Source organism: Gavialis gangeticus, unplaced genomic scaffold (assembly GCF_001723915.1).
Source record: "Gavialis gangeticus isolate Ggan-Ray unplaced genomic scaffold, GavGan_comp1, whole genome shotgun sequence".
Taxonomy (NCBI): Eukaryota; Metazoa; Chordata; order Crocodylia; family Gavialidae; genus Gavialis; species Gavialis gangeticus.
The window spans coordinates 85,696,122-85,721,291 of NW_017729025.1; the positions used below are offsets into that span (position 1 = coordinate 85,696,122).

Consider the following 25,170-nt stretch of genomic DNA (forward strand, 5'->3'; position numbering starts at 1 on the left):
CACATGCTGAATCAACAGGTAGAATCAACAGATAGCTGGCAATGCCCCTCTGTTGTTTTCTTAATGGGGTGATAAACATTGTTATCAATTCCCTGCTGGGCTAATCAAAGCATCCTGTAGGGGCCTGGCCATGGTCTCCCTCATCTCAGTACTGTGCAAGGGAAGGGAGGGCTGCTCTAGCACCCCCCAACTTCTAGCCTGAGCCACTGGAGGCATGTGCCTGCAAGTCTGGGATATCTGTGCAGTTACAAAATGATTTAACCTAGCCAGGTTAGACTAACCTGCAAAGACTGGATCAATTCAGGCTCAGGTTTTTTGAATGTCTGTCCCTAGCCTTATTTATTTATTTTGCTTGATCTAGCTTGCTAGCTGCTGCTACACCACTAAGCCAGCACCACCAAAAGTCATGATACTGACTAGACAGTAGGCAAGAAGTGCTGTCTGCAGAAGAGTCAGTTCAGCAGAGATGAGGAGCAGTGTACTAGTGGCAGGAGCAGCATGACAAGTTAAAACTTTACAAGAGGAAGGGTGAGGGGAGAAGCGTAGAGGAGGAGACATGAAAAGGAAAGGGAAAGGTTGTTAGGGGAGAAGAAAATTAAAACGAAGGAAAAAAAAGAGAAAGAAGAAAAAGGGATAGAAGGAAAATAATGGAAAAGACTTAGGTTCATTCTGTTTTATGTAGGTTTGTGGCTTATCACTATGGTACCTGAGAATCTGCCTGCGTAACATGACTAACTCTCCATTTCCACCTCTGCCCATCTTTCCTCTTCAGATCTGTTATCAAACAGGCATAGCATGATTTTTAACAAGGTCATGCAGTAATCTTTTAGTGACCAATGGGTGGATTAGAAGGCAAACATTTCCAATTTAATTTTCTATTTATAAGTTTGTTCACTTGAGCTTTAGTTTTATTTCCAGCAATAACCTGTATCCACTGTAAACTATATATGCTATAATCTTGCTTTCAGTTAGTAAATGAATATCCTCAACTTTGGAACTAAAAGCATGTCAGGTTCCTGGGTTTCTAATTACCAGGGCAACAAGCTTATTTATACCTCAGCAAAGTCTGTCTCAGGAGATGGAAGATGAACTTAACCTCTTTAGCATCACACTCTTGATACTCAGTTGGGCAGAAATTGTTGAGAGCACAGCCTCTTTAATTTGTTATTAGGAAATGGGAATGCAAAAATTAAGTAAGTAATGCAAGTAAATCAATAGGAATTACATATATAAGGCACTTTAATGCAGACAACATAATAGCACAGGAACATATAAAGTTAAGAGAATTATAGGGTATAGTACTGTGTCTCATGTTTAGAATACACATGCATTAGCTGCTTCTTACTTCACATAGAAAAACTGCCGTTCTGGCACCTCAGCAAAAATTGAGTACCACTTGCGTTAATATGACTCCCTTATATACCATAGAAAATATACTAGTGCAATAGAAGATGTTGCCATAAACCAATTAACTAAACTACAGTGGTAAAAAATAAATTAACAAAGTACATTTTGTGATTCAGTATTAATGCTTTTTAATGTTTTAATTCATGCATTGGTTCTTACTAACCAATTAAAAAACAGTGACAGCTTTCAGCTATCCCTTCAAATTAGTGTGAAAAGCCTAGGGTTTGTGAAGGGGCAGAACACAATGAGGTCTTCTGTCACTGCTTGCATGCTCCAGTTTCAAATCTGGAGACACACAGGCCATGTCCACATGAGCTTGGACATTTGTTTGCCCAGGGACAAGAAGCAGTGGCACACCTTGTGCTGCTGCTAGTTTTCCCAGGGAACACCTGTGCCATGTGCCCTCTGGCATGTGGCAGGTTACCCTGGGTGCAGTAGGGAAGGCTGGGGCCAGCACTGGGCTGGCCCCTGCAGCATTATCTGAGGCCTTGGGGGCTTCCTGGGGTGGCAGCAGTAGCGATCCTGCTGCTCAGAGCCTGGCTGGCAGTTGGAGTGTAGCTCCAGGCAGGCTCCGATTTTGAGCAGCATTTGCTGCCCCTGTGTGTGCCACTCCATTTTTTTTTGGCATGAATTTTTTTGACCCCTGAATATCCCAGGGACAACCCCTGCTCCCCTTTCCCCATGCTGCTACCTTGCAATGGAGAGAACAGCTGAATGTGTGGTATGTGGTGCTGCAGATGTGTGGGAAGAAGGTGGGGAAAATGATGGCAGGGGCAGGGGGGGTTGAAGTGCGTGGGTGTGCAGGATCATGGGGCCCATGCAGGTTTCCCAGGGCCAGCACTGGTGGGGCCCATAGTGGGGCAGCAGGAGCACAGGGCATGGGCTGGCAGGGGTCTATGGAGCCAGGTTGCACTACTCCAGCAGAGGTGGGGGAGCTGACCCGATTCCATAGAGCCGCAGCCAGCTGGGACCCTGCACTCCTGCTGCCCGCTCTAGGCCCTGCCATGTGTCCACTCATTCCCAGCCCCACCTGTCAGTGGAAGTGAGCAGGCATGCAGGAGATTGGTGCCTGTGGGGTCCAGAGTGGGGTGCTAGGAGCATGGGGTGTGGGCTAGCAGGGGTCTATGGCAGGGGTTCCCAACCATTTTATATTGCAGACCTGCAAATTGTATAAGTTACAGATTTAAATATAATTTACATGTTTAAATTCAATTTGTATGGGGGGAGTAGGCTTGTGAGGATTGGATGGGGTTGGGGCACCGGGGGACCCTGCAGGGGAAGGGGCTGCGCAGGCAGTGGCCCAGAGGGACCCAGTTGGGGCTGCCTGGGAAGAAGGTGCTCTGCTGTCTTTCCTGGGACCAAGCAGCAGAGCCACCTTCCTGTCCATTGCCCAGGGCATTTCCCATGCACACCACACAATATACAAGTACGACTGCATTTTGAGCTTTTATGCAATCACTTCTACATATACAGTACAAACACACACAAATCAGATCAAAAATGTATTTTTAAAATTAAAATATGTTATGATGGGTGTTTGATTTTTAGTATATAATTTGTTTGTTTTTTTCTCCCCTAAGATGGCAAACCCTTTTCCCCAAAGGAGTACTTCCAGGGGCAAGGGGAGGGACTTCTGGTTGCAAAGATCAGAGGTTAAGGGGGTGAGACTTCTGGTCCCAAGATGGTGACCAGGGGGCATGGCACCTGTCAGGGGGTGTTGCTACCTATGCAGCCCTCAACAGCTTGCCAAAACTCAGTAAGCAGCCCTCCCCTTTGTGATTGATACCTTTTGGAGTATGCATCTTTGTGACACTATCAGAAAGTATATCTGGACTAGAATTTTCCCAGACCCACAACATGCAGATGAGAATCTGAACTTGACCAAAGACTGTGAAGTGTTCAAATCTAATATTTGGTTTGAATTCCTCCTTAACACACTACTGTGTTCTTGAATAAGATTCTTTGTATGACTATGCATTGAGATACATATTCAGTCATCTCAATGATGAAGGGAAGAGTTTCCAGGCAGGCTCCCACTACCTGATCAGATATTGAGCTTTGGGAACTATTAGTATACTTTGAAATGGTTGGGTACTCCAGCCACTTATTTCTGGAAATAGGGCATGCAATCTAAATTGCTGTACCTTGTTACACTTGTCTGTTAGGTGGAGACTGGGATGCACTGAAAAAAACTGAGAAAAGGAGACAGCTTGCGTTATTCTTAACTCTTATGTTTATGTTTCTCTCTATCCTGATTAGCCTGCTACTTTCACAAACATAAAACAGAGGCTAAAGGGGAGAAAAAGCTCTGAAGAAACTATGGTCCAATCTCTATCAATATTAACTTTCCTAGTGGAATTATATATGGAAACACATGCACCTTATGCAGTATAGTAAGAGGAGAATGATAGGGCTGCTTGTTGAAGACATACAGCACTTTGCATAAATTTCCTCCTCTATATACAGCTTTACAACCATTTTGTTCTTCCCATTTGCCCTAAGATCCCAGGCAGATATTCCCATGAGCCCAGCTTTCTGCAGCATTTGATTGTAAAAGACTCCACAATGTACCTTATAAAATGTAATTCAATAAAGCCTAGCAAGAATCTGTACTAAGATCTAGTTCTCCTTGCTTCATCAGTTTCTCTTTGTCCTTTCTAAATTATTTGCTTCTCATTAATATGTTGGCTGTCACCAAGTAATCCACCAGCTTCCCACAAATGCACATACATTTAAAGCCAGAAAAGACCATTTCAATTCTTTTGCCTGCCCTCCTATATAAAACTGGCCAAAAAATTCTGCCCAGGAGTTCAGGCAAGAAGTTAAAATCTTGTGGTGGAGTTATAACACACTTTTAAAGAAAAACCTCCAGTATTTATTTGAAAACTTCTTATGATGGAGAAACTACCAGGTCCTGTTAAGTTATTCTGTATCTGGTACAGCCTCTCAGGGAGAGATCATAAGCTAACCTTACAGATAAATGAATTCTGTGATGTATAAGTCCCTTCTAGCTCTTAACTTCTTCCAATTAAATAGTAAGAAGTTACCATTTTTTTCCACCTTCCAAGTGGTCTAACAACCTAATGTAATACAAAATAAGGACATTGGTTGCCTTAATCTCCATGGTTCTTTTCTGTGCCTGTGCCTGAAATGCCTCTTATTATTTTTATTAAATGTTTTATAGACCATAGTGCCAATGCAGTATGAAACACGTCTGGCTTCTGGACTGGTCCAAGGTCATGCCTATTCAGTTACAGCAGTGGAAGAAGTAAGTCAAGATCCTTTCCTATAGATAATAATGGTGATTTAAGAGAAGCAAGCATCGCATACTGCCATCAAGACAGGGAGAAAATAAGGTGGCTTGTGGGCAAAATAACTATTAAACAAGTAAAAGCTTTCTTGAAAAGAAAACCCATAAAAGTCTTGGCTCTGTGTGAGGGAGATATATAAACAGCAAAATCAACTAAGGGATATTTTGGTTCAAAGAGAACAGCAATACACTTGCACCCAAATCACCTCATGCTGGGAATCCATCAGATCTCTCAGACTAATCAAGGTCAGGCTGGGTTGAAGACCTCTAAGGCAGTGGTTCTCAAACTTTTTTTCTGCAGACCACCTGAAAAATGCTGAGGGTCTCAGTCGACCACTTAAACTTTTTGTTGTTCTACAAATCAAAGCACACAACTCATATTTTAATATGAGTAGTCTTACCTTACAAGTATAGATATTCTTGATTGCTCCGCAGCCTTTCTACGGACCACCTGAATGGAGCTCACGGACCAGTGGTGGTCCACAGACCACAGTTTGAGAACCTCTGCTCCGCATGGACTTGCATCAATGATTCAGCAGAAAGTGTATTCCCTTCTAAGCCCATACTAGGTTAAGTAACTTATACAGTTCTTTGTGATTTCTTCTTCAACAAGACAGCATTTAAAGAGGACAAGATAAGGCTGGTGCGGCTAAGGAACCCATGGGGGCAGGTGGAATGGAACGGACCCTGGAGTGACAAGTGAGTGAAAGACAAACCTAGGAATTTATGGGCAGTAGTAAAAAGCATAATTGTGCATGCATGCATTTTACATTTTCTGACTGTTCTAAGACTTAAGATAAGCCACATGCTTTATTTATGCTCCAGCTTTGCTTGGAAGTTTAAAATATCTATTGTTTTGTAGGCTGCATCGAGTGCTTAACTGGTGACTTAATTTAGGTCTGAAAGAACTGTAAAAAAATAGTAAGATAGTAGGAAGAGAAGCCTTAAAGAAAGGGAGAGGTAGAAAAACATGACTTACCAGTTCAGCCAATAATTCCTCTGCTTACTGAATTGTACATCCATTCCTCATGAAATTTTGTCAAGAGTAACAGCTGGAATGGAAGGTCATCTTTAAAGAACTGAATAGCAGGAAAGAAAGGGATATAAGTGAGAGAGAGCCAGAAAGAAGAAATGAGACTTCTTATTCAGTTTTATGTAAAGAAACCTCTTTGGCTGTAAAACTAGGGTTTCTCTCAATATGTAGTATGTTCCTCCCTGACCGAAATAAAGCAATGAGAGTTCAGCAGATTTCTAAGTGCTACAGATGGGAAAAGGAAAATGAAAGACATTAAAAGAGGAAGTCTGAAGGGAGGGCAGGGAAGAACATGACAACTATGATGAAGGTGATAAGCCAAAATAAGAGAAGTGAATCAAACTTTATAACCACTTCAGCACATACAGGCAAAAAGTGGAAAACGGTATAGTATGATTTCAGAGCTTGTGAGAAGAAAGCTTTTCCATTCATGGGTGAAACATGCATATTGTGTCAACAGTTTGCTCTGTATACCACCAAGCTAGCAGTAAAACTGTAGCAATTTCTTTGAACAACTTGTGTGTTGCAAAGATGAGATACCCATTTTTTTCTCTCACAGGTCAGACGAATGGAATTTAATTGACAAATCAGAGAAAATCCGACTGCAGCACAAGATTGCAGAAGATGGGGAATTCTGGTGAGGACACCATTTTAAAGAGGTTGTGTCTTTCTTCAGCAGTTCTTCCATATCTGTGCCTCAATGTTTATGGACAGATGTACATCTGAAACTGTTTAAAAAGGGGAATGTTTCAAAAGGGCAACAGTGATTACATTCTAACTCTTGTGCATGAACAAGCCAGGAATGATACAAATGTAGCAAAACCACTCCAGAGTTAACACTGGGTGAAGTGCAGTTAAGGCTGGCACAGTTTAGCTACATTTGTACCATTCCCAGCTTGTTCACACATAGTAATTTTAATGCAAGGGCTTCTGCCCTTTTGAAATATTCCTCTTCTGAAACAGTTACAAACGTATGTGTGTCTATACACACTGAGTATACATGGTGGTTCTTAAAAATGTTAAAATAATATGAGGTGGCAAAGTCAAACTCCAATATCTTTGATAAACAATATTGCAACTTTGCACTGAATACAAATGTATTAATTTCCTCATGGGCTGTTTTGAAGTGTTCATCACTATAGTATTTGGGTGCTTTACAAATAATAATTAATTAACATTCAGAATGGTGGTATTATTTCCCTACATGTATAATGAGTTGAGATAAACAGAGAAAAATGCTAATAGTGTCCATTCATTTAAGATGCTGCATGTGAGATGTCAAGGGTCTGATTTTTCCGAAATCTTATTATATAGCACTTCACATATGCAGAGCACAGTGGCTCCTGTTGATTTCAACTGCAGCTGCGATAGTAACAGTTCTGCCAATCAGATCCCAAGGTATCAAACCGGCACTCAGAAAATGAGAAACACACAAATAATGACTGTCTGTGAAAAGCCTGGTTTAAATAACTTGTCTACCATCACACAGGGTTGCTGTGGCAGAGGCAGTTCAACTTGCTGCATTCAATTGCCTTTAACATGAGACTGCCCTTTCTCTTCCTGCGGTGCCCTGACTCATTCCATACTACCTTCCAGTTTCTGCAGCTAACAAAGCAGGGGTCCTAACGAACATTTTCCTTCAGTATGGAGCACTGATTCCTCACAGAGCACACCTATCGTGTACAGTGAATGGCACAGGGCTTTTGTGAAATAACAGTATGTAACTGGGTGACTGAAGACTATAGATAATGTACACACACAAGAGGTAAGAGTTAAGCTTGCACAGGCAAGTTTACTGGTATTCCTCTACTTAACAAGGTGTATTCAGTATACCTGAGGTTGAGGGGGCCAAACTGTTTCAACAGGATCTATTTAGGATCAATAGGAACTTAGAATCAAGCCCAAGATTTATTTATTTTTAATCTGCCTACCTGTACCATTTGAATTTATGCTGTTTTCACCTTTTCCATCCGTTTTGATTCCAGGATGTCATTTGAGGATTTCATGAGCTACTTCACAAAGCTTGAAATCTGCAACCTCACACCTGATACTCTGGTGTCTGATAAGCTCCAAACTTGGACAGTTTCAGTCAATGAAGGGCGCTGGGTGAGAGGCTGCTCAGCAGGAGGTTGTCGCAATTATCCAGGTGAGTAATAGAAAAACTGTAGAACTTTGATCTTATTAGATTTCAAGGGCTAAGCAGACTTATGCAACAGACTAAACAGTAGGGCTGTGCGAAGCTTCGGTCCCTGATTCAATTCGGAGGAGATTCGCCCTGATTTGGTGGCCAAATCTCCAAATCTGAATCAAATCAGAGGACCCTTGAATCTCTCCAAATCGAATACCAACCCTCTGAATCAATTGAGAGAGATTCAAAAAGATCTGGAGACTCAGACATAGACACAGCTTTAAATATTTTTTCTACATCCCACTAAGTAGCAGGGGCTCGTGAATGCTGCGATGCTGGGAGACATGGAGTGTCCCACAGAAGCATGGCAACAGACCCAGAAGCACTTCTGGCCCTCTTCCGGTCCACTCCCCAGTGCGCTCAGCAGCAGATCCAGAAGTGGACTAGAAGCACTTCTGGTCCACTTCCGGGCCTGCCAGGGAGTGTACTGGGGGCCCCCCATACCCCCCCAGCTTGGCAACTGGTGCCCCTCGGGTCTGGGGGGGCCACCTGGGGTCCCCCTGCGGCCAATTGCTGAGCCGGGGAGATGCAGGGGAGCCCCCCAGCGTGCTCCCTGGCAGACCCAGAAGTAGTTTGGAAGTACTTCCAAGCAACTTCTGGGTTCACCGCCGAGCATGTGGAGGGCCCCCTCCACATCCTGTGGGATGCTCCATGCGCCCCAGCATCACAGTATTCACAAGCCGCACCTGCTACCTCAAGGTATGTAGAAAAAACTTTTAAAGCTGTGTCTATGTCTGAATCGCTGATTCTCCTAATTGGCATCAAATCTTCAGATTTGGATTTAGTCAAATCAAATCAGGGACAGTGATCCAAATCAATTAATTGAATCACTGTCTCTGATTCAGGCTGAATCCAAATCCGAATCGAATAGGGCCTGCTTCGCACACACCTACTAAACAGCACTTGGCCTAGCACAAACCTAGGCCTCCTACAAGCAGCAGTGCTAATGAATTGATAATTGGCACTCTTCTGAGTCGATACTGAGATAATGTCACAGAATGGTAGTAAAAGGCAGTGGGTACCTTGAAGTTCCATTTTAAGAGAGATAAATGTAAAAAACTTGACCATTTGTTGTTTCTCTGAACCTAAGGTAAGAGAGCAGGTGTTAAGTCCAGTCTGTCCATGAAGCTTCATTTTAGAGATCTGCATTCTACAGGTTTCATTTGGTTATATATTCTTTTTAGTTTCTTGCCATCAGCTGCTGCAGAACACCTGTACCGTATCACCGTGAGTTGGCTGTATTACTGTCCTAAGTCATTAAAGACCAGTAGGGTTTTTAAGGCAATGTTGGCTTCTGTTTAACAATGTCTGGACTGCAAATCAGAATGGAAGACCCTAAATAATCTTACACTTATAAGATTTAAATATTCTTTCTTCCTTATTTGACTTATAAATTAATTGGTGGAGGAAGAGGTCAGCTGGATCAGGGCAGCTCTAATATCCAATTTAATAAAATTGTATCTTCGCTATCAGAGGAAATAAGGCATTATATATCCAATCATTTTCTGAGCCAACCAGGTTACAAGAGAGACTAGAGAAGGACATATATCACAGCTGGTGGGCTTTGGTATTTTATTACATTTTTTTTAAAGTGAAACCAAAATTTGCTAAGCTAAGAAAGACTGGTGACTGCAGGATTCCTTTAATACTTAATGCAGACAAAGGATCTTCTTTCAAGTAGGTTGGGAAGCTGTATTGCAAAGTATAGCATAGAAGGGCTTTATAATGAAAAATAAACTCTGCACAGTCAATACCAGAAATACCATCAGTGGTATGATGATATGAAATAAAAACAAAGCCTCATAAAGGAGTTAGAGAACAGTCACATGATGTAGCTGCTGTACCTGTTTGTAGAAATCAATTTTTTGTATCAGAAATGTATAAAAAAGGAGATTAATTCAATTTTTGACTTTCCATCTAGAACTATAAAATGACAATAGATATAGGAGCTAAAAGATGATTAATCCACAAATATCAACCCAAGGACTGATATGTACATTTTGGGGGCTACTGGGGTTTTTGCAGACACCTTTTGGACCAATCCTCAGTATCGTTTGAAGCTTCTAGAGGAAGACGATGATCCGGAAGATTCTGAGATTCTCTGCAGCTTCCTGGTTGCACTAATGCAGAAAAACAGAAGGAAAGAACGCAAATTGGGAGCCAACCTCTACACAATTGGCTTTGCCATTTACGAGGTACCATTATTAAAAACAGAAATTAAAAAGTCTCTTGGGTCATTGATTCCTGCATTCACAAGCAATCATTAACCCCAGGAATCCCCAAAATCACTTCAAACCGTCACTCGCAGTTAATTCCAATGCAGAATTAACAGGGCTCTGCACACTGTTCCAGTGCTACACTGTTCTTCACAAATAGTACAAAACTGTCATGGTTGGCAGCTGATTTTAAAATTCAACCTGTGTTCATGAATTGTATCTTTGTGTTAAAAATGTTTTCCAGTTTTCCTGGAAGAAGTAGGGGATGATCTTCTGGAAACTAGGAGAGTAGGGAAATCCAGTTCTCTGTATTGATTTAATCCATATTAATTCATTTGTTCTGAGTCACTTTACCTAGAAAGGCTCCCCTTTTCAATCTCGAGGTCCACTTCACTCCAGGCTTCCCCACATTTCTCTTCCCAGATTGCCCGGTAGCCTCCCAACTGGCTCTTGGGTCAGGAGATTTACAGCTGTCAAAAATAAAACTGGTTTATGACCTCTGTGTACTCTGACCTATCTTCATCCCCTCATGGAAAGGATGAAGGGAAAGAGAAGTTCATAGCTTGATTTTCAAAGGTGCTTCGTAACCTCTCCTCCGATTGACTTCATCTGGAAGTGAATTTGCTTGGCATCTCACCAAGCCATGTTTATTTAGTCAAAACTATGATTTATTTTTATAATCTCCAAGAGAGTTTGAAGGGAAGCTTTTCTTAAACTAAGGGTTGAGGTTGGTTAAAATGTTTATGTATTTGGCCGGGGTGGGGGTAGGGGGGGTTTTCATTGACTTCAAGATGCTTAGAAACTTGCACAAACACATTTTATAAATAAATAAGTGAACTGCCACAGCATCCCTAATTGTCTCCCTACTTTGTTTCTCTCTAAGGTCCCACAAGAGGTATGCGGAGAGTGGAGGAAGAGTTGACATCTTGATGTAGAGTCCTCAGATATTGTACTTTTGTGTCTGTATAAGCCAGTTGGAAGCTGCCCACTTGGGTTTGTTTTTAGTGCTATACAAGTGAGAGTTTTGTATCTCCCACTTGCGTTGTGAGTTCAAAACTCCTCTAGGCCTGGCCCCACTCTGCCTATGTTTTCCCCAGCTCTTCTTTTCTATTCTGTTCTCTATTACCTCCTAAATTCATGCCAAGTCATAGGATAAAATGTAGCATAGAATTTGCTACAGAATAAATTGCAGAATTCACTTCTTGCTGCACAACTGTTTTCTGAAATCTGTAAGTTTTCGTCTGAGTAAAGACATTTTGTTCCCAAGTCCTTTAGTTACAAAGAACACCCCCCCCAAAAAAAAAATCTATGAACCAAGTGTAAACAGATGTTCACTCTTTGAGACCCTGCAGAGATCCCAAAATTATACCAACCACCAGAACTGCAAACTTCCCAGGGTGAATTAACTCTGAAATGTAAAGAAAATGGGGTGAGTGTTGTCATTGTTGAGTATTTTACAGCTGAGCTATTGTGCAGAAAACAGCTAGTTTATGTGCTTAGTTTAACATTTCAAACAGCCTTCAAAAAAAGTACCCTACTGTACTGCAGAACCTTCAGCTTTCCCTTGATGACTACAATGCATGATTCATTGCCAATAACACAAAGTCAGTAACACACCAAAAACAGAGATCTTTGGAAGGTAGTACAGTAAACTAAATTCTAAGATGAAAATAAGCTTTGGCAGTATGGTATAGTAGAGCCTGTTTTACTGATTTTCATATTTAATTCAATACAAACGATGGATGTTTAATTTATCAGAAGCTGCTGCAGAATTCCCATTTTGCTCCATCAGGGTGCCACAGAATCTAAGCGACTCTGCTTAGACTATAGGATCAGATTGCCACATAGTACACTGGGGCTTGTATAGACTATCTTCTATATCATAGCCTCCATCTAGTATCATTATTTTAATTGTGTATGGTGGTCATAGTTTTTTCACAAATATATCTGTATTTCTTTTGTTAACTGAGTTACTAAATCCTCTCTCTTCCACCTTAAACCTATTATATTTTTTTATACTGCCATCCTGGTGCTTGCTAATGAGAAAAGAATTATTCAGCAGTTATTTTTTCTGCTGTTTACCTCAAAAGAGAGGCCCTACTGGACTGTGGCCCATACAGGGATATTGGAAATGAAATATCACTACTCCCAGTGCCTGTAGTATTAGAGGGTATACTGTATTAGCAGCATAAATAAAAATAAAATATTTCACCAGGAGACTCAAACAAGTAGGGGCTAAACAGTGATTTTGTAAAGCAGTGAGATGGAATCATTTTATCAGCAGAATAGGGTTGTAAAATGAAGATGTTTTCAATATGCAGTTTAGCAAAAGTTACTGGAAATCTAATTTTCAAAAATAATACAAGAATTCTCTTTATTATTTAAATTGTATTACTTTAAATTGAATTTAATGCTGGTATAAGACAGTTTTGGAAAATGAAAGCCTCGTTTTTTCTACAGAGCATATATGCAGCATTCCCTCTAAGCTGCGTGCTTAGAGGGAATAAAAAATCATGCCACGCAATAACTTTTTAATGCCCCACACACACTGGTGTACCAACGGGGGGTTAGTAGGGAGCCATGGCCCTCGGGCAGTAGCCTGGGGGGAATGCCCAGTGCCACAGCAAGGGGGTGCCAACACTCCCCCCACCATCAGCTTCGCATCCAGCCGCTCACCATCCGCCCCAACCCAGCCACAGGCTGCTGCAGGAGGGGTGAGGGGCAGACACACTGAGATACCCGTGCACCCCCACCCAGGATTGCTCACAGACTGCTAAATCTTAGAGGAAACACTGCATATATGGCATGGACAGCGGGAAGGCACTTGTGTACCCTGCAAATGTACTTCAGACCTTTCCAGAAGGGGCGAAGTGTTGGGTCACACAGGATCACTCCAGGCTCATATAGACCCAAGTCTCCCCTGAGAATTTCAGTTAGTGCCTTTTGTGATTTGGATATCATTGCCTTAGCAGCATAAATGTGTTCAAGAATTAACTTCAAGAGGCCATCCAGCAGCTAGCAAGTGCTGAAAATTTCCTATTGATAGGGACCAGTGGTTCAGCAGATGGAGGAGATTATTTTTGTTGCCAGTCTCCTGACCCATCCAGCTTTCTGGATTTTATATTTCAACCAAACTGTTTGATTTCATTGGCATTTGCTGTCTATGTTGTGTGCTGCCTGTGCTGGATCTGCCCAGGAACCATACAACATCTTGCTGAAGAGAGCTGTTTGATTCTTTTGTTAACAGATGCATGGCAACAAGAAGCATTTACAAAAGGATTTTTTCCTCTATAATGCCTCCAAAGCTAGGAGTAAGACGTATGTAAACATGCGAGAAATCTCTGAACGCTTCCGGCTGCCTCCCAGTGAGTATGTCATCATCCCATCAACATATGAGCCTCACCAGGAAGGAGAGTTCATCCTGAGGGTGTTCTCAGAGAAAAGAAACCTTTCAGAGTAAGTCCCAAGATATGCTTATTTGACTCTAAAGAAAAAGAAAGACCCCCTTGTCTGTTATAGTTATAATTTATGTCCCCAACCCCCACAGCAAGAAAACACAGCATTAAACATTTTCTTTTCTACCTTTCTTCATTTCTCGCCTCTCAAATGGATTCAGCTCCCTAGGTCATCCTGTCATCTCCAACTGTTTTGCTCGGAGCCAGTTGGATTAAACTTCTTGACATTGCCAACCTCCAATCCAGGACAGTGCATATGAGCAGTGGCATTCTTAGAAACAGTATTTGGATACCTGGCTCAAGGTTGTTAGCATGGAACTCTGCCTTATACAAGAAAAAAATAATTTTTACAACAGCAAAAACAAGTAGACCTTTGCCCTATACAAATAAAAAACAATTCAAGCCATAACTTTGTTCCCTTTTGAAAGATCAACAGGTTCTTTCAAATCATCCACAGGAACAAGCCATGTAGAAACATGGTCACATTTGCTATTTTTTTTGTCAAATGTATTTGCCTCCTTCTTGCAGGGAAGTTGAAAATCTGATTGAAGCAGATCGTCTTTCGGTGAGTACATTTTGCTTCCAGTTTACTTTGTACACCTTTTTAAGATTTGTAACCACACACAGAGTGGCTGCTGCCATGCATGGAAGAGTATCATAGCCAAGGAAAATGGTAACAAGAGGCCAAGTGCAAATACCATACTCTCCCAATAGGATTGGTTCTCTCTCACTGAAGCAAGTACATTATCATTGGCTGTATATAATTTCCCTTTTGATATGGGTGGACTACCAAATAAGTTAGGACATTATGCTGGACTTGAAGCTTGTTATTGAAGGTGGAAGTTTAGCCATTGAACAGCACAGGGAGTTTCACTATTGTATCTGTTCTCATCATCTCCCTCATTTTGCAGCAAAACTGATCATACAATAAAAGCCTTATTGTAAACTTTGTTTGTGAACTGACGCCATCAGTAAACTGGCATTCAAGACCTAAAGTCTAGGGCATTTAGTATAATAAAGACTTCTCATTTGACAAAGTCAAAATAACATTTGTTTGTCACACCTTTTTATTAGGTGTATGACAAGGACCTGAATTCTGCAGATGTATTCAGATAATAAAACTCCGGTTTTTAATAAGCATGCATTACAACTGCATGCTGTTAACTTTCATTTAAGCTAACTGCAGTATGTTCAGAAGGGAGAGGATAAGGACTGATATAGAATAATAAAAAAAAAAGTTGTTGGGCACACTTACCAATTCACACAGAATATAATTTTGTTGATTTTTGCCTGGCCTTCATTTGCTGTAACATCAAATGAAGACTCAAAATTGGCAGGCTGAAGTTACTGCATCCATAAACAAGTATCTCTAGTATGTCAGTCTCAATGACCCTGCCTGCTGAAAAGAATGGGATGGTCAGAGCTGAAGCTACAGTGGATGTTTCCTAACTTAAGAAGTCAGAATGAACTGAACTCTTGGTCTGATCTGGTGCAGCATTTCCTGTTTTCCTATATTTGACTCTATTGCTCACATACGTAGGATCTCTCAGATGTGAAAGAAGGTGGAATAGGGATAAATGGGAAAAGTAAGAGAGAGTTTCACAGCCTAACTCAGTAAAATATGGATTAAACATACAAACATGCCTATTAAACACTATTTTTGGCTTGGTTTTTGTACAGAAAAAGAAGAAGGTCAAGGTGGGTCTCTACTTTGTTAGCTAGCCAACATGCTGGGCTTGTTCAGGATAAAGTGCATGTGCAACTGATACAACAGAAGCTTGAGTTCTTTGCTGATGTTAGAGTGAGTTGTCTGTAGCCGACTCCTATGCATTTGGAAATTGCTTGTCAATTGAGAGCATTGGATGAGAGGCTGCTCATAGGCAGCATCTTGTCTTCCTGCATTGTAGCTAATAAATGCTTTATAGAACAGCCCACTTGTCTCACCCAAGGAAAATAATATCTTCAAAACTTTCCATTCTTATGGGCTTGATCCTGTAATGTGATAAACATCCCTAAATCTCATCGTCTCTAGTGGAAGCTGAGGGTGGTCAAGGCAACTCATGGAACTGTGGCTCTGTTTTAGACCTATTGCTTCATTATTTCATGTGCCACCTCCTACTGCCACCTGCAGAATCATCTCTCTATGTAGGCATCCTAATTCCCCTTTCCAGCACAATTGTCTCCTGCCAAGATAAGTACTCATCTTCCCTCCACACATTTGTACCCCCTGCCTGACCCACCGCATAATTCACACACAATTTCACTTCATCAGTGAGCACCTGGTGTTTCCTTCCTATCCCTTATAACAGCACTGATTACAAATTTAATAAAATTAACAAATAGCATCCACTTTGAAATTAGGTCGCAATATGATGATTACAGTGTTTTTCACTTAGGGGGATGCAAAAAGACACAGTAGAAACATACCAGAGAATTAAGTTGGTAAACTCCAGTTGGGATTGTTATTTCCAAATAACTGTTTACGCTCACATTTATAATACAATAACATCCTCAAGCACATAGCAGAAACTGCATTTCTTACTGGGACAGAGTGTGAGATGTTTTTAAGTCAAGAAGGTTGGTTCCAACTGATACCACTGCCAGGCACAAATTAATGTCCTAGCATCCTTGATATCTAGAAGAGAATCTTTCTTTCCTTTGCTTAGCTTTTAATATTTTTTTAAAAAAGCATTTACATGTTTCCCCTTAAAACCAAGTACTGCACAAACCAACACAAGGAAAGGATAAATGCATGCACTCTACAAAGTCAAGTCCCCATACTAGCAACTATCAGCTCATTTTCTGCTGGCTATTGCAGCACAGGTAGCCCTTGTTGGTATTACAGTAATGCTGTCTCTCTGTGGCTAACAAAAAAGAACCTGGATGGCCTCTCTTTTGCTCTCAAAATGAAAGATTGTTTGCAACCTAACTAACTTTTTTCTGTGGAGAAAACTAAAACCCATTTTTGCACAAGGAGCATTTGCACAAGGAAGTGACCACAGATGAGAGATGATGAGGTTTCTATCCCAGTCGGCATGGAGAAAATGGAGCTTGGTCTGACTAGCATGAGTCTCTCTAGTGAGCATAATGAGAATGGCAACTTTAGGGGCAATGTTTGTGCAGCCCCAGTTGCTATAGCACTTGGTGCCCTTTCTGCGATGGGCACCGTCATGGCAGGAGCTTTGTGACAGAATGGATTTTCTCAAACACTGCTCTCTTCTATTTCCTAACTTCCACTTCTCTTCTCTTCCCTTCCTTTGCCCCCTTCCTTCTCTTTCTAGCCAATCATCTTTGTTTCTGACAGAGCAAACAGCAACAAGGAGTTGACTGCTGATGAAAAGGACAATCAGAAAGTGAGCACAGATGAGAAAAATGAGGAGGTTTCTATCCTAGTTGGCATGGAGAAAATGGGGATTGGTCTGGCTAGCACGTAGAAGTAGCTGGGCATGCGCATGGGTGGACAACGACACTGGAAATTAGGAGATGAAGGAATAGCTTTTTACAGTTAATAACTGTTTAAGTCTTATCATTCATTTAATTTTGATTTGGGACACTGTAAATTAGGTAGATATAAGTAATTTTAGGGGAAATGAATATCACTTCAATTATTTAATGTCTATGTTGGAGAGTTTCATAAATTTACATTTTTACAAAGGTTGAGGCTGTGCAGGAAGACACCTTTCCAGTTAGAAAAGCGATCCCACCTTTTACTGATGAGTCTGCCCATAACAAAAGTTGTCTTGCATAGTGTTCACAAAACCAACCAAGGCTTCAAGAGGTTTTTCTTAATTACCTCTGCTCCAGTCTGCTACAGCTTCTTCTATGGTGGCATCAACTTTTTATTTGAAAATGCAGGAGTACCTTGACCACATGATAACATTGATCCCTTCTGTAGGCCTGAATAAATTGTGCTAAAACCTTGCTAATATTGTATAAAGACCCATCCTGTTCCTAGTAGGATTTGCATGTGGTCAGTAGTAGTGTAGGTTAAACAACACTGTTGCTAGCATGTTTTGCTTAGGGCAGGGGTGGGCAAAATGCAGCCCGGGGGCCAGATGCAGCCTGCCAGGCCATTCTCTCCAGCCCATGGGGCCCCTAAAATATTTAGAAAATTAATATTAATCTGCCCTGGGCTGCCTGTCATGCAGCCCTCAATGGCTTGCCGAAACTCAGTAAGCAGCCCTCTGCCCAAAATAATTGCCTGCCCCTGGCTTAGAGTCTCCTTGTTCAACATATTCAGTGATATTTTCTTGAGGCACATATTAGCCAACCTTTTCTCTAAAATTCCTCTGAGTAGCCCATGCAGCAGATTCTCCAGCATAGGGTCATAAAATAATTCTCTGAAATCCTCTCCTCATGGGCCAGGAAGGCTAGCATGCTGCTGCTCAAAATCATACATACAGTAGTTGCTAAGTGAACTTCAGCTGTAGGATACATAGGCCTATGGTGCTGTTTACACTTCAGCACTACTATTTTGTGGCTTGGGCTGCACCACTTCAGTTATCATGTGAAATAGTTTGAAGATGCATTGTACACTGGAAATTAGTTGAATGCTTTGGAAAACCTGTTTTAACCTAACGTGCTCCAGCCTCAGACTTTATAAGGTTCCACTACAATTCAGGAACAAAACTAAAACACGATTCAGTTTAATTATAATTAATTATATTTAGTTTCAGTATAAATATACTCCAAAAACCATGTCATCTTTTAGATATATTGTAATCAGGTCACCCAAGATGGTACTTTTTAATGTGTTTGGGTTCTAAATTGGCCTGTTTCTAAAAATAAGTCCTAGATAGCATTTCTTTGAGCATGCTAATAAAAATGTAACAGAAAATTTATATTTAATTGTCTTCTGACTTTTCCCCCCTCCCTTCCAACCCTTAAATAGTGACAAAGATAGGAACCTGTCAAGTGTTCTCCTTTGTGGTGTCATCATTTCCTAATATAATAGATTTTGCATTGATTTGGTTTCAGAGTATAAGGAAGAAAGGCTTATTAAACAAATAACCAAGAAATACAGAGAAAACTTGAGAAAATGCATGCACACCCTTAGATCTGAGTTGGATTCTCTGTGCTGAAATACAGACTCTCTTCTAGATCGTTCTGTAGGGAATGGGACAAGACTGAGTGGGACCAAATCTCCACATTTCTTTTCACTCTCCAGCTATTGGAGAAAGAAATGTTGGGGATTTAGTTTACATCCACCAAACATCTCTAATTTCAGCCCTCGTATAACAGTAGAGAGGGACCAGAATACCAGTGCCTCAGATCTGGAACTGGAGATGGGGGTATTGAGAAACAGGGTGTTGATTTTTCTGCATGAAAAGTGTGTCTGTTTTGCTATGAGATTTTCAGACTGCTGTGGAAGCAACATGCTCTTCTTCTTCTGAACACAACTAGAATAAGAAAACTCAGTTTAAGATAACAGGTGTAATTACTAAAACTCAATAGGAGATGCATGATAGCTAAAAGGTAGAATTTCCTTTTTAAATACATTTGAATAATTTGGCCTATGTAATGCTTAGACTTCTTGTTTGCATGTGCAAGAAAAGTGAGAGAAGCTGTTACAACACTGGACATTCTGTGTCAGGGGAAAGGTGGAGAGTGGGGGAGAGCGGGGTCGGGGGGAGTTTGCTGCATGCAAAATGCATCAAATTCTTCTGAACCCTGTCTGTATTCTCTACAAGCTTTCTGGTGGATAGATAAGTTAAGGACAGTCTCATGATCAGATCTTATCCCATAAAAATGAGTTTGACCTTAAAGGAGATTTCCGTCTTCTATTCCAAAGTCATCTTTCATAGTACATGAAATCAAAGTACTGCAAGCTAAACATCAAGAAGCAAGACTAACTATTTAGGATTGTTCAAAGGGGAACTGAGGAAGATGAAGTTAAGCAAATGCAACTACAAGATGGTTATTAAATCAACTAGGCATTAGGAAAATTTATAATGGCCTACTTGCACTGTGCAGTAGTCTGCTGGGGGAAGGGGAAATCTTTCATTTAGGACCCATAAAACTAATTTTGGTACTGTGCTACAGAATATACCATAAGAACAAGCTACTACCTCTTGGTGACTGGAGTGGATGACCCTGTACATACATGACACACAAAACTAGCCAGCTATCTTCCAGAGAACTGACAGAAAGATGGTACATTTAGTCAGCTTCACAAACCACTGACACAAAAAGGGTGAACATTAGCCTCATAACCGTTTTCCTTGCTGTAAGATGCCTTGCTCTCCAGAGCAGTGCCTAACAGAGTGAACCTGAAACAGGTATTCTGGTAGATGAACAAGGGTGTTGAAGTTACATTCAAATAAATTCTGAATTCATTGAGTCTCCAGGTGAAATGGCCTACTGTTTCTCAATGGACCACACACTGCAAGACCAGCTGGGCAACTTATGTCTGTCTCTTTGCAGGCCCCTCCAGCGACTGCTGACAAAGAGAGTGAAGATGAGAAGCACTTCAGGAATATATTCCGACAGATTGCTGGGGATGTAAGTACACCAGCCAGTCTAAGTGTCAGCCTAATCTGGAGAGTGTTTAAGCCAACACTGCAAATTCCAAACACACGGAGGCTGGGTAGACATTACACATAAACCAGTATAAGTGATCAGAACCCAGTCTAAACCTGTAGCCGAGCAGAAGTTCAGTGTATGTAGACTGGTTTAAAAATGGTGGAACCCAGTCTAAGATAGACCTGGATCAATGTAATAATAGATTTAATTGGTCTAGGCTAGACCAGTCTATTGAACTTCTTCACCAGATCCCCTCCCAACTCAACTCAGGAAGCTGTCTTCCAGTATCCCAGGCTCTTTGTGAGCTCCTGCTAACCCTCCCCGCCACCCCTCCTCACAGGGCAGGCAGGCTAGTTTCACCGGTGCTGTGCTCATCTCTGGTGGAGCACCAGGCCAGACCCACCCCAAGGCTGTCACAGAGCTGAAGAAGCAAAGCCTCTGCTCCTCAGCCCTTCATCTTGCCTGAGCCTGTCAGCTGGGACAGGCAATATGGGGGCAGGGGAGGAGGGAGGAAGCAGGGAAGGAAGCCCCCACACAGCTCAGGCCTGCAGAGTTGGGTGGGGGGGACATGGTGGCGGCTTCCCCACTGCTGAAAGGCAGCAGGTAGCAGGGGTTGGGCTGTGGAGAGGGACCCACTAGCCAGCCAAACCAGGCAGTGGGCAGCAGGGAAGAAAACCCCCACTGTGTGCCCCCCCCCAAACTGTGTAGATCTAAGCTTGGGGGGGGAGCTAGGGCTGGGAGCTCCATTCCCTACCCCCGTCACTGACAAGTAGCAGCTGGCAGGGGGCAAGACTGTGGAGGGGGCCCTGCTGGCAGCCAAGCTAGAAGACCTTGCTGTTTGTTCCCCGTCTGTCCCCGCCCCCCACCCCCCCGCACCTGCTCCTGCCTTACTGGCTGGCAGAGCCAGGAGCCACAGCTGGGCAGAGGGGCTTTGTTCCTGCCCCCCATTGCTCTGAGGGACCTGATCTTTCCATCTGTGGAGTGCCACCCCCCCCCACTGCCCCTAACTGGGCTGTCAGGCATGCCATGGCAATGTGCTCTGGAAGCCTAGGGCTGGGCATGGGGGAAGGTCTGCATTTACAGCAGGGGGTTGGGGGCATGTGCCTGATAGTCAATCAAGGATGGCCCCCATTTGGCTGCCCTCCAGCAATCTCTGGGGCATTTTTATACATGCGGCAGCACACTTTTGAACTAAGACACATTGGAGGAGTTTTTTAATTTAAAGCGCACCACCACCATTTTCTACATGCTGACACACATTTCACCTCTTATACGACTGCATGCGATGCAGCACAGGGCGCATCAGTTCATGCGTGAAGCAGACTCGATTAATTTTCATCTCCCAATATGATTAATCGAGTCTGCTTTGGAACCTGTCCAATCTCTGGCTTATTGGGGAATGAAAAGGTATGTGTACAAATGCCATGGCACACTGGGAAGCATGCAGGAGCACCCCCTGCCTTCTGGCCTCGCCACTGTAGGGATCTGCGTGCCTCCCCCCACAACCAAAAGGTGAACGTGTGTTCTGTTCGCTCTGTATCCAAGCTGTGCAGCTTAGAAAAACCTGTGAAGGTTTGACTGATTCTGCCTTGGGCCTTTTGAATGTCTGTACTTAACCTGAAACTCTGTCATGATCTTCTGTGGGATCTCAAACCAAACCAAAGCAAATCATGACCCACCTAAATATACTGAAGTCAGGCCACAATATAGTTTTGAAACCATATCTTGGTAGTGTTTTTCTCTCTCTGTAGGAGGGAGCTTTATTTTAACTGGCTGTTATTCCTCACTAATATATGAGATAGTGGGCCCATCTACCTGTCACCGTATGGTGATGTTGCTATTGTGCTGTTTTTTAGCATTTCCTTTTGGAAGTACTAAAGCACGGCTCTGTACAGGCAGTTACTGCACCATGCATGCGACACACGGGTAAATTTTGCTACTACATCACGGTAGTGGTGCACTATACCCAGGGAGTGCACCATTATAGCGACATAGCTGGTGATCACATGTAGACGCATGTAATTGCTATGTCGCACGTCGCTACGTTGCCAGAGGTCAATGTGTAGACGTGTCCCATATGGAGTTTCTTGAGCACCTTTCCTTAGCACATACACATGCTAAAAATAAAATGCTCGAGTGTGGTTTTAATTGCAGAAATTAGAAATTAAAAATAGAAACAGATCTGAAGATTGCATAGCACAGGAGGCTCTTTGGTTCAGATCTGGCTCATTTTAATTACATTAAACTATTGACTCTTCATCCATTTAACACCCATTTAACAGCCTACATGAAATGGGTATGGTGGCTCCAGTCTAGTTCCCAAAGGAGGGATGTCCTTTATTAGCACAGTTCATCCCCTGTAACTCAGCAGCCAGACAACTGTTTGAACAGTATAGTCTATACCCTCTTTCATTTCTACAGGCAGGTGTTCCCATAGAAGGACTGCATAACTTCCTAAAGAAAACTTGTACTGCTACTTCTGGTTTTGTACTTACTCTAAAGTGAAAGAATCAATCTTCTCGTTGTCAGTACAGCACCAGAAGACAATGTACTGTAAAAAGTTTGGAAAAAATATGTTTACTTATTTCTGCCTAGGAGAAATTTTAGAATTTGCAGGGAAGGGGAAACTCGTTGTTGCCAGAATAATTAAAAAACATGGAGGGTTCCTTTAGCAGGTTTTAACTTATTCCTTTATTGCTATTTTTAAACAAAGAGTTAAGCAATAATAAACAGGAAGGTAAAAGAGGAAGGAATGTTAGAGACAAGAAGCAAACAAGAATCTGTCTGTGTGCACACAGTCTCCCTTCATCCCAGCTTTAAGGCATCTGTACTGGATTTTACAGGTACTGAACTTAGTATGATTCAAAGGTAGAGCTTTTCCTGGACAATGAATGTGACACTGCCTACTCTGGCCAGTAATACACCTTTCCAGCCAGCCACAGTCTAATAGTTGTCATTGTAAGGATGCTGTCAGCTCCTCTGTCCAGTGTACATGGAGCCAGTGGCCCCAAAAATTCTATTATGTTCATTAATTTACACAAGTGCAACTCCATTTGACTTCAGTGAAGTTACTGTTGAACACATAGCACAGCTCATATAACAGGTAGATTGGGCCATCTGTGAGCTGATCCCATCCCCTCCCTAAGTTAGACGACAATGGCCTCCAAGCCAGAGCAGGAAGTGAAAAGCGACGCAGTAAATAAGACATTAGATCCCAGTGCCAGATTTAAGTGGCATCATCCTTCAGGCACGTGGGTACAATAGCTTTACGGTTACTTTTATCAATGTTGTGGCCACAGGGCAGCCAGGAATCTTGCCTAATATCTATGCTATGTATGAAAATACACCTCTCTCCTTATTAAAGCATATTTCAGTCCCTAAGCTCAGCAATTCACAGGTTGTATACTTATAAGAATATCCATCCCTGAAACCCCTTGTATTATTTTTTTTAATGTATGGTATTCTTTCCACCTATCTGACCAGGACATGGAGATCAGTGCTGAAGAACTCAGAAATGTTCTCAATAATGTTCTAAAAAAACGTGAGTTTCATTTTTTCCCCCTCTTTCTCCATCATTCTTTGAATAATACTGAGCAAGGAAATCTCTAGCTATATCAACTGCGTAGAGTATCATTGTGACTCTTACATCCCCTTATACCATGTTCACCCAAATGCAAGATAACCCTGAATTTAAGACGCTCCCAAACAATTAGATTCTATACATAGAAAAATTATACATTTTTAAAATTTTTTAGAATCTAATTATTGGAGAATCATCTTAAATTCATCTCTAACACCAGTGCAGCTGCAAAACTAGTGGTAGGGGGAACAGTAGGAGATGGGCAATAGGGGGGACAGAGCCTCCCCCTGCTGCTTCATACTCAGTTCCAAGACAAGGGGTTTTTTTTTGCCCCCAAGTTAAATGGTAAGGGAGGAAAAACCTCATTTTGGAATCAAGTAAATACAGTATATAGATATATAGATAGGTAGTTAGATGTAGATATAAAGATAGATATATAGATATACATACACAAACACACACCATTTATGGCTTATGGTCCAAGAACTAGCAAATAAAACTTTCCCATGCTGTGTCTTTGACTTTTAATCTAGGGCTGAGTTCTCGCATCCATTCAAAGGCTCAAGAATGTGAGATTAATTCAAAGCAGTGAGTGGGATAAACTAACATAAGAGAAGTGAAGAAGTTCTTGCTTTCAGTTTCCAAATGTTGTAAAAGTAGGATTTGCCTTGTACTTTGAATGGAGCCTCAAGAGGGAAGAGGCCCCTGCTGACCTGTATGACAGTTTTTGCATTTGGAATCATTTGTTTCAGACAAAGATTTGAAGACAGAAGGATTCGCACTGGAGTCCTGTCGCAGTATGATTGCTTTGATGGATGTATCCTTCTCAAATTTTAGATGATTTGATACACTAGTATTTTAGATTGTTTTTGTTTTTGCATTATTTGCTGAAGTGCCTCAATTACAACTTTGTAAATCAAAGAATCAAAATAATACCTTATTTCTTATAAGCCTGGACCACAGCATTTCTGTTTCCTGACAATGGCTAGTCTGGAAAAAAGAAGAAACTCTGAAGTGAGCACTCAGAGTAGAAACACCTCGTTACACAAATTCTCCCTAACCCAGTCAGTAGAGGCTGGGCTTAAGCCTTGAAGCAAAAGGAGTACAGGTTTTGGGTTTTTTTGTTGGTTTTTTTTTAAACTTCCTATATAATGTATACAAGAAAACTGTAACTTTTTCCTTGTTGCAATTACATGTTAAATATATTTCACTATAATAAACTTTTAATGTAAAAATATATTTTATGGGAACTAAGAGCATACACAATAAAACATACTACAAGATATTGTACATGTTTAGCTTAAGTAGAAAATCTGATCGTTATTTTTATTGGATATAATATGATTATGTAATTAGAAGAGTGCAATCCCCATAAATAGGACAGTTAAGGTTACAATTGCACCCTGAGTACATACCTATGCAACCTGTTTATTATTATACACAGAAGTCCTAGATTGCT

The 25,170-nt window shown here is 41.6% G+C and overlaps 1 protein-coding gene across 3 annotated transcripts in view; it reads left to right on the forward strand.

Annotated features, from left to right (window-relative positions):
* The window catches only part of CAPN3 (calpain 3), an 81,935-nt gene that overhangs the window by 45,805 nt on the left and 10,960 nt on the right, over positions 1 to 25,170 (forward strand). The window contains exons 7-19 of one of the 3 annotated variants that reach the window (XM_019519074.1): positions 4,592 to 4,675; positions 5,331 to 5,416; positions 6,310 to 6,387; positions 7,736 to 7,896; positions 9,964 to 10,133; positions 11,038 to 11,049; positions 13,402 to 13,610; positions 14,138 to 14,174; positions 15,290 to 15,307; positions 16,891 to 16,962; positions 20,033 to 20,110; positions 23,615 to 23,672; positions 24,464 to 24,528. In XM_019519074.1, the coding sequence (XP_019374619.1) occupies positions 4,592 to 4,675; positions 5,331 to 5,416; positions 6,310 to 6,387; positions 7,736 to 7,896; positions 9,964 to 10,133; positions 11,038 to 11,049; positions 13,402 to 13,610; positions 14,138 to 14,174; positions 15,290 to 15,307; positions 16,891 to 16,962; positions 20,033 to 20,110; positions 23,615 to 23,672; positions 24,464 to 24,528 (1,128 nt within the window). The remainder of the gene's footprint in view (positions 1 to 4,591; positions 4,676 to 5,330; positions 5,417 to 6,309; positions 6,388 to 7,735; positions 7,897 to 9,963; positions 10,134 to 11,037; positions 11,050 to 13,401; positions 13,611 to 14,137; positions 14,175 to 15,289; positions 15,308 to 16,890; positions 16,963 to 20,032; positions 20,111 to 23,614; positions 23,673 to 24,463; positions 24,529 to 25,170) is intronic. The other 2 variants (XM_019519075.1, XM_019519076.1) reach the window with 2 other exon arrangements.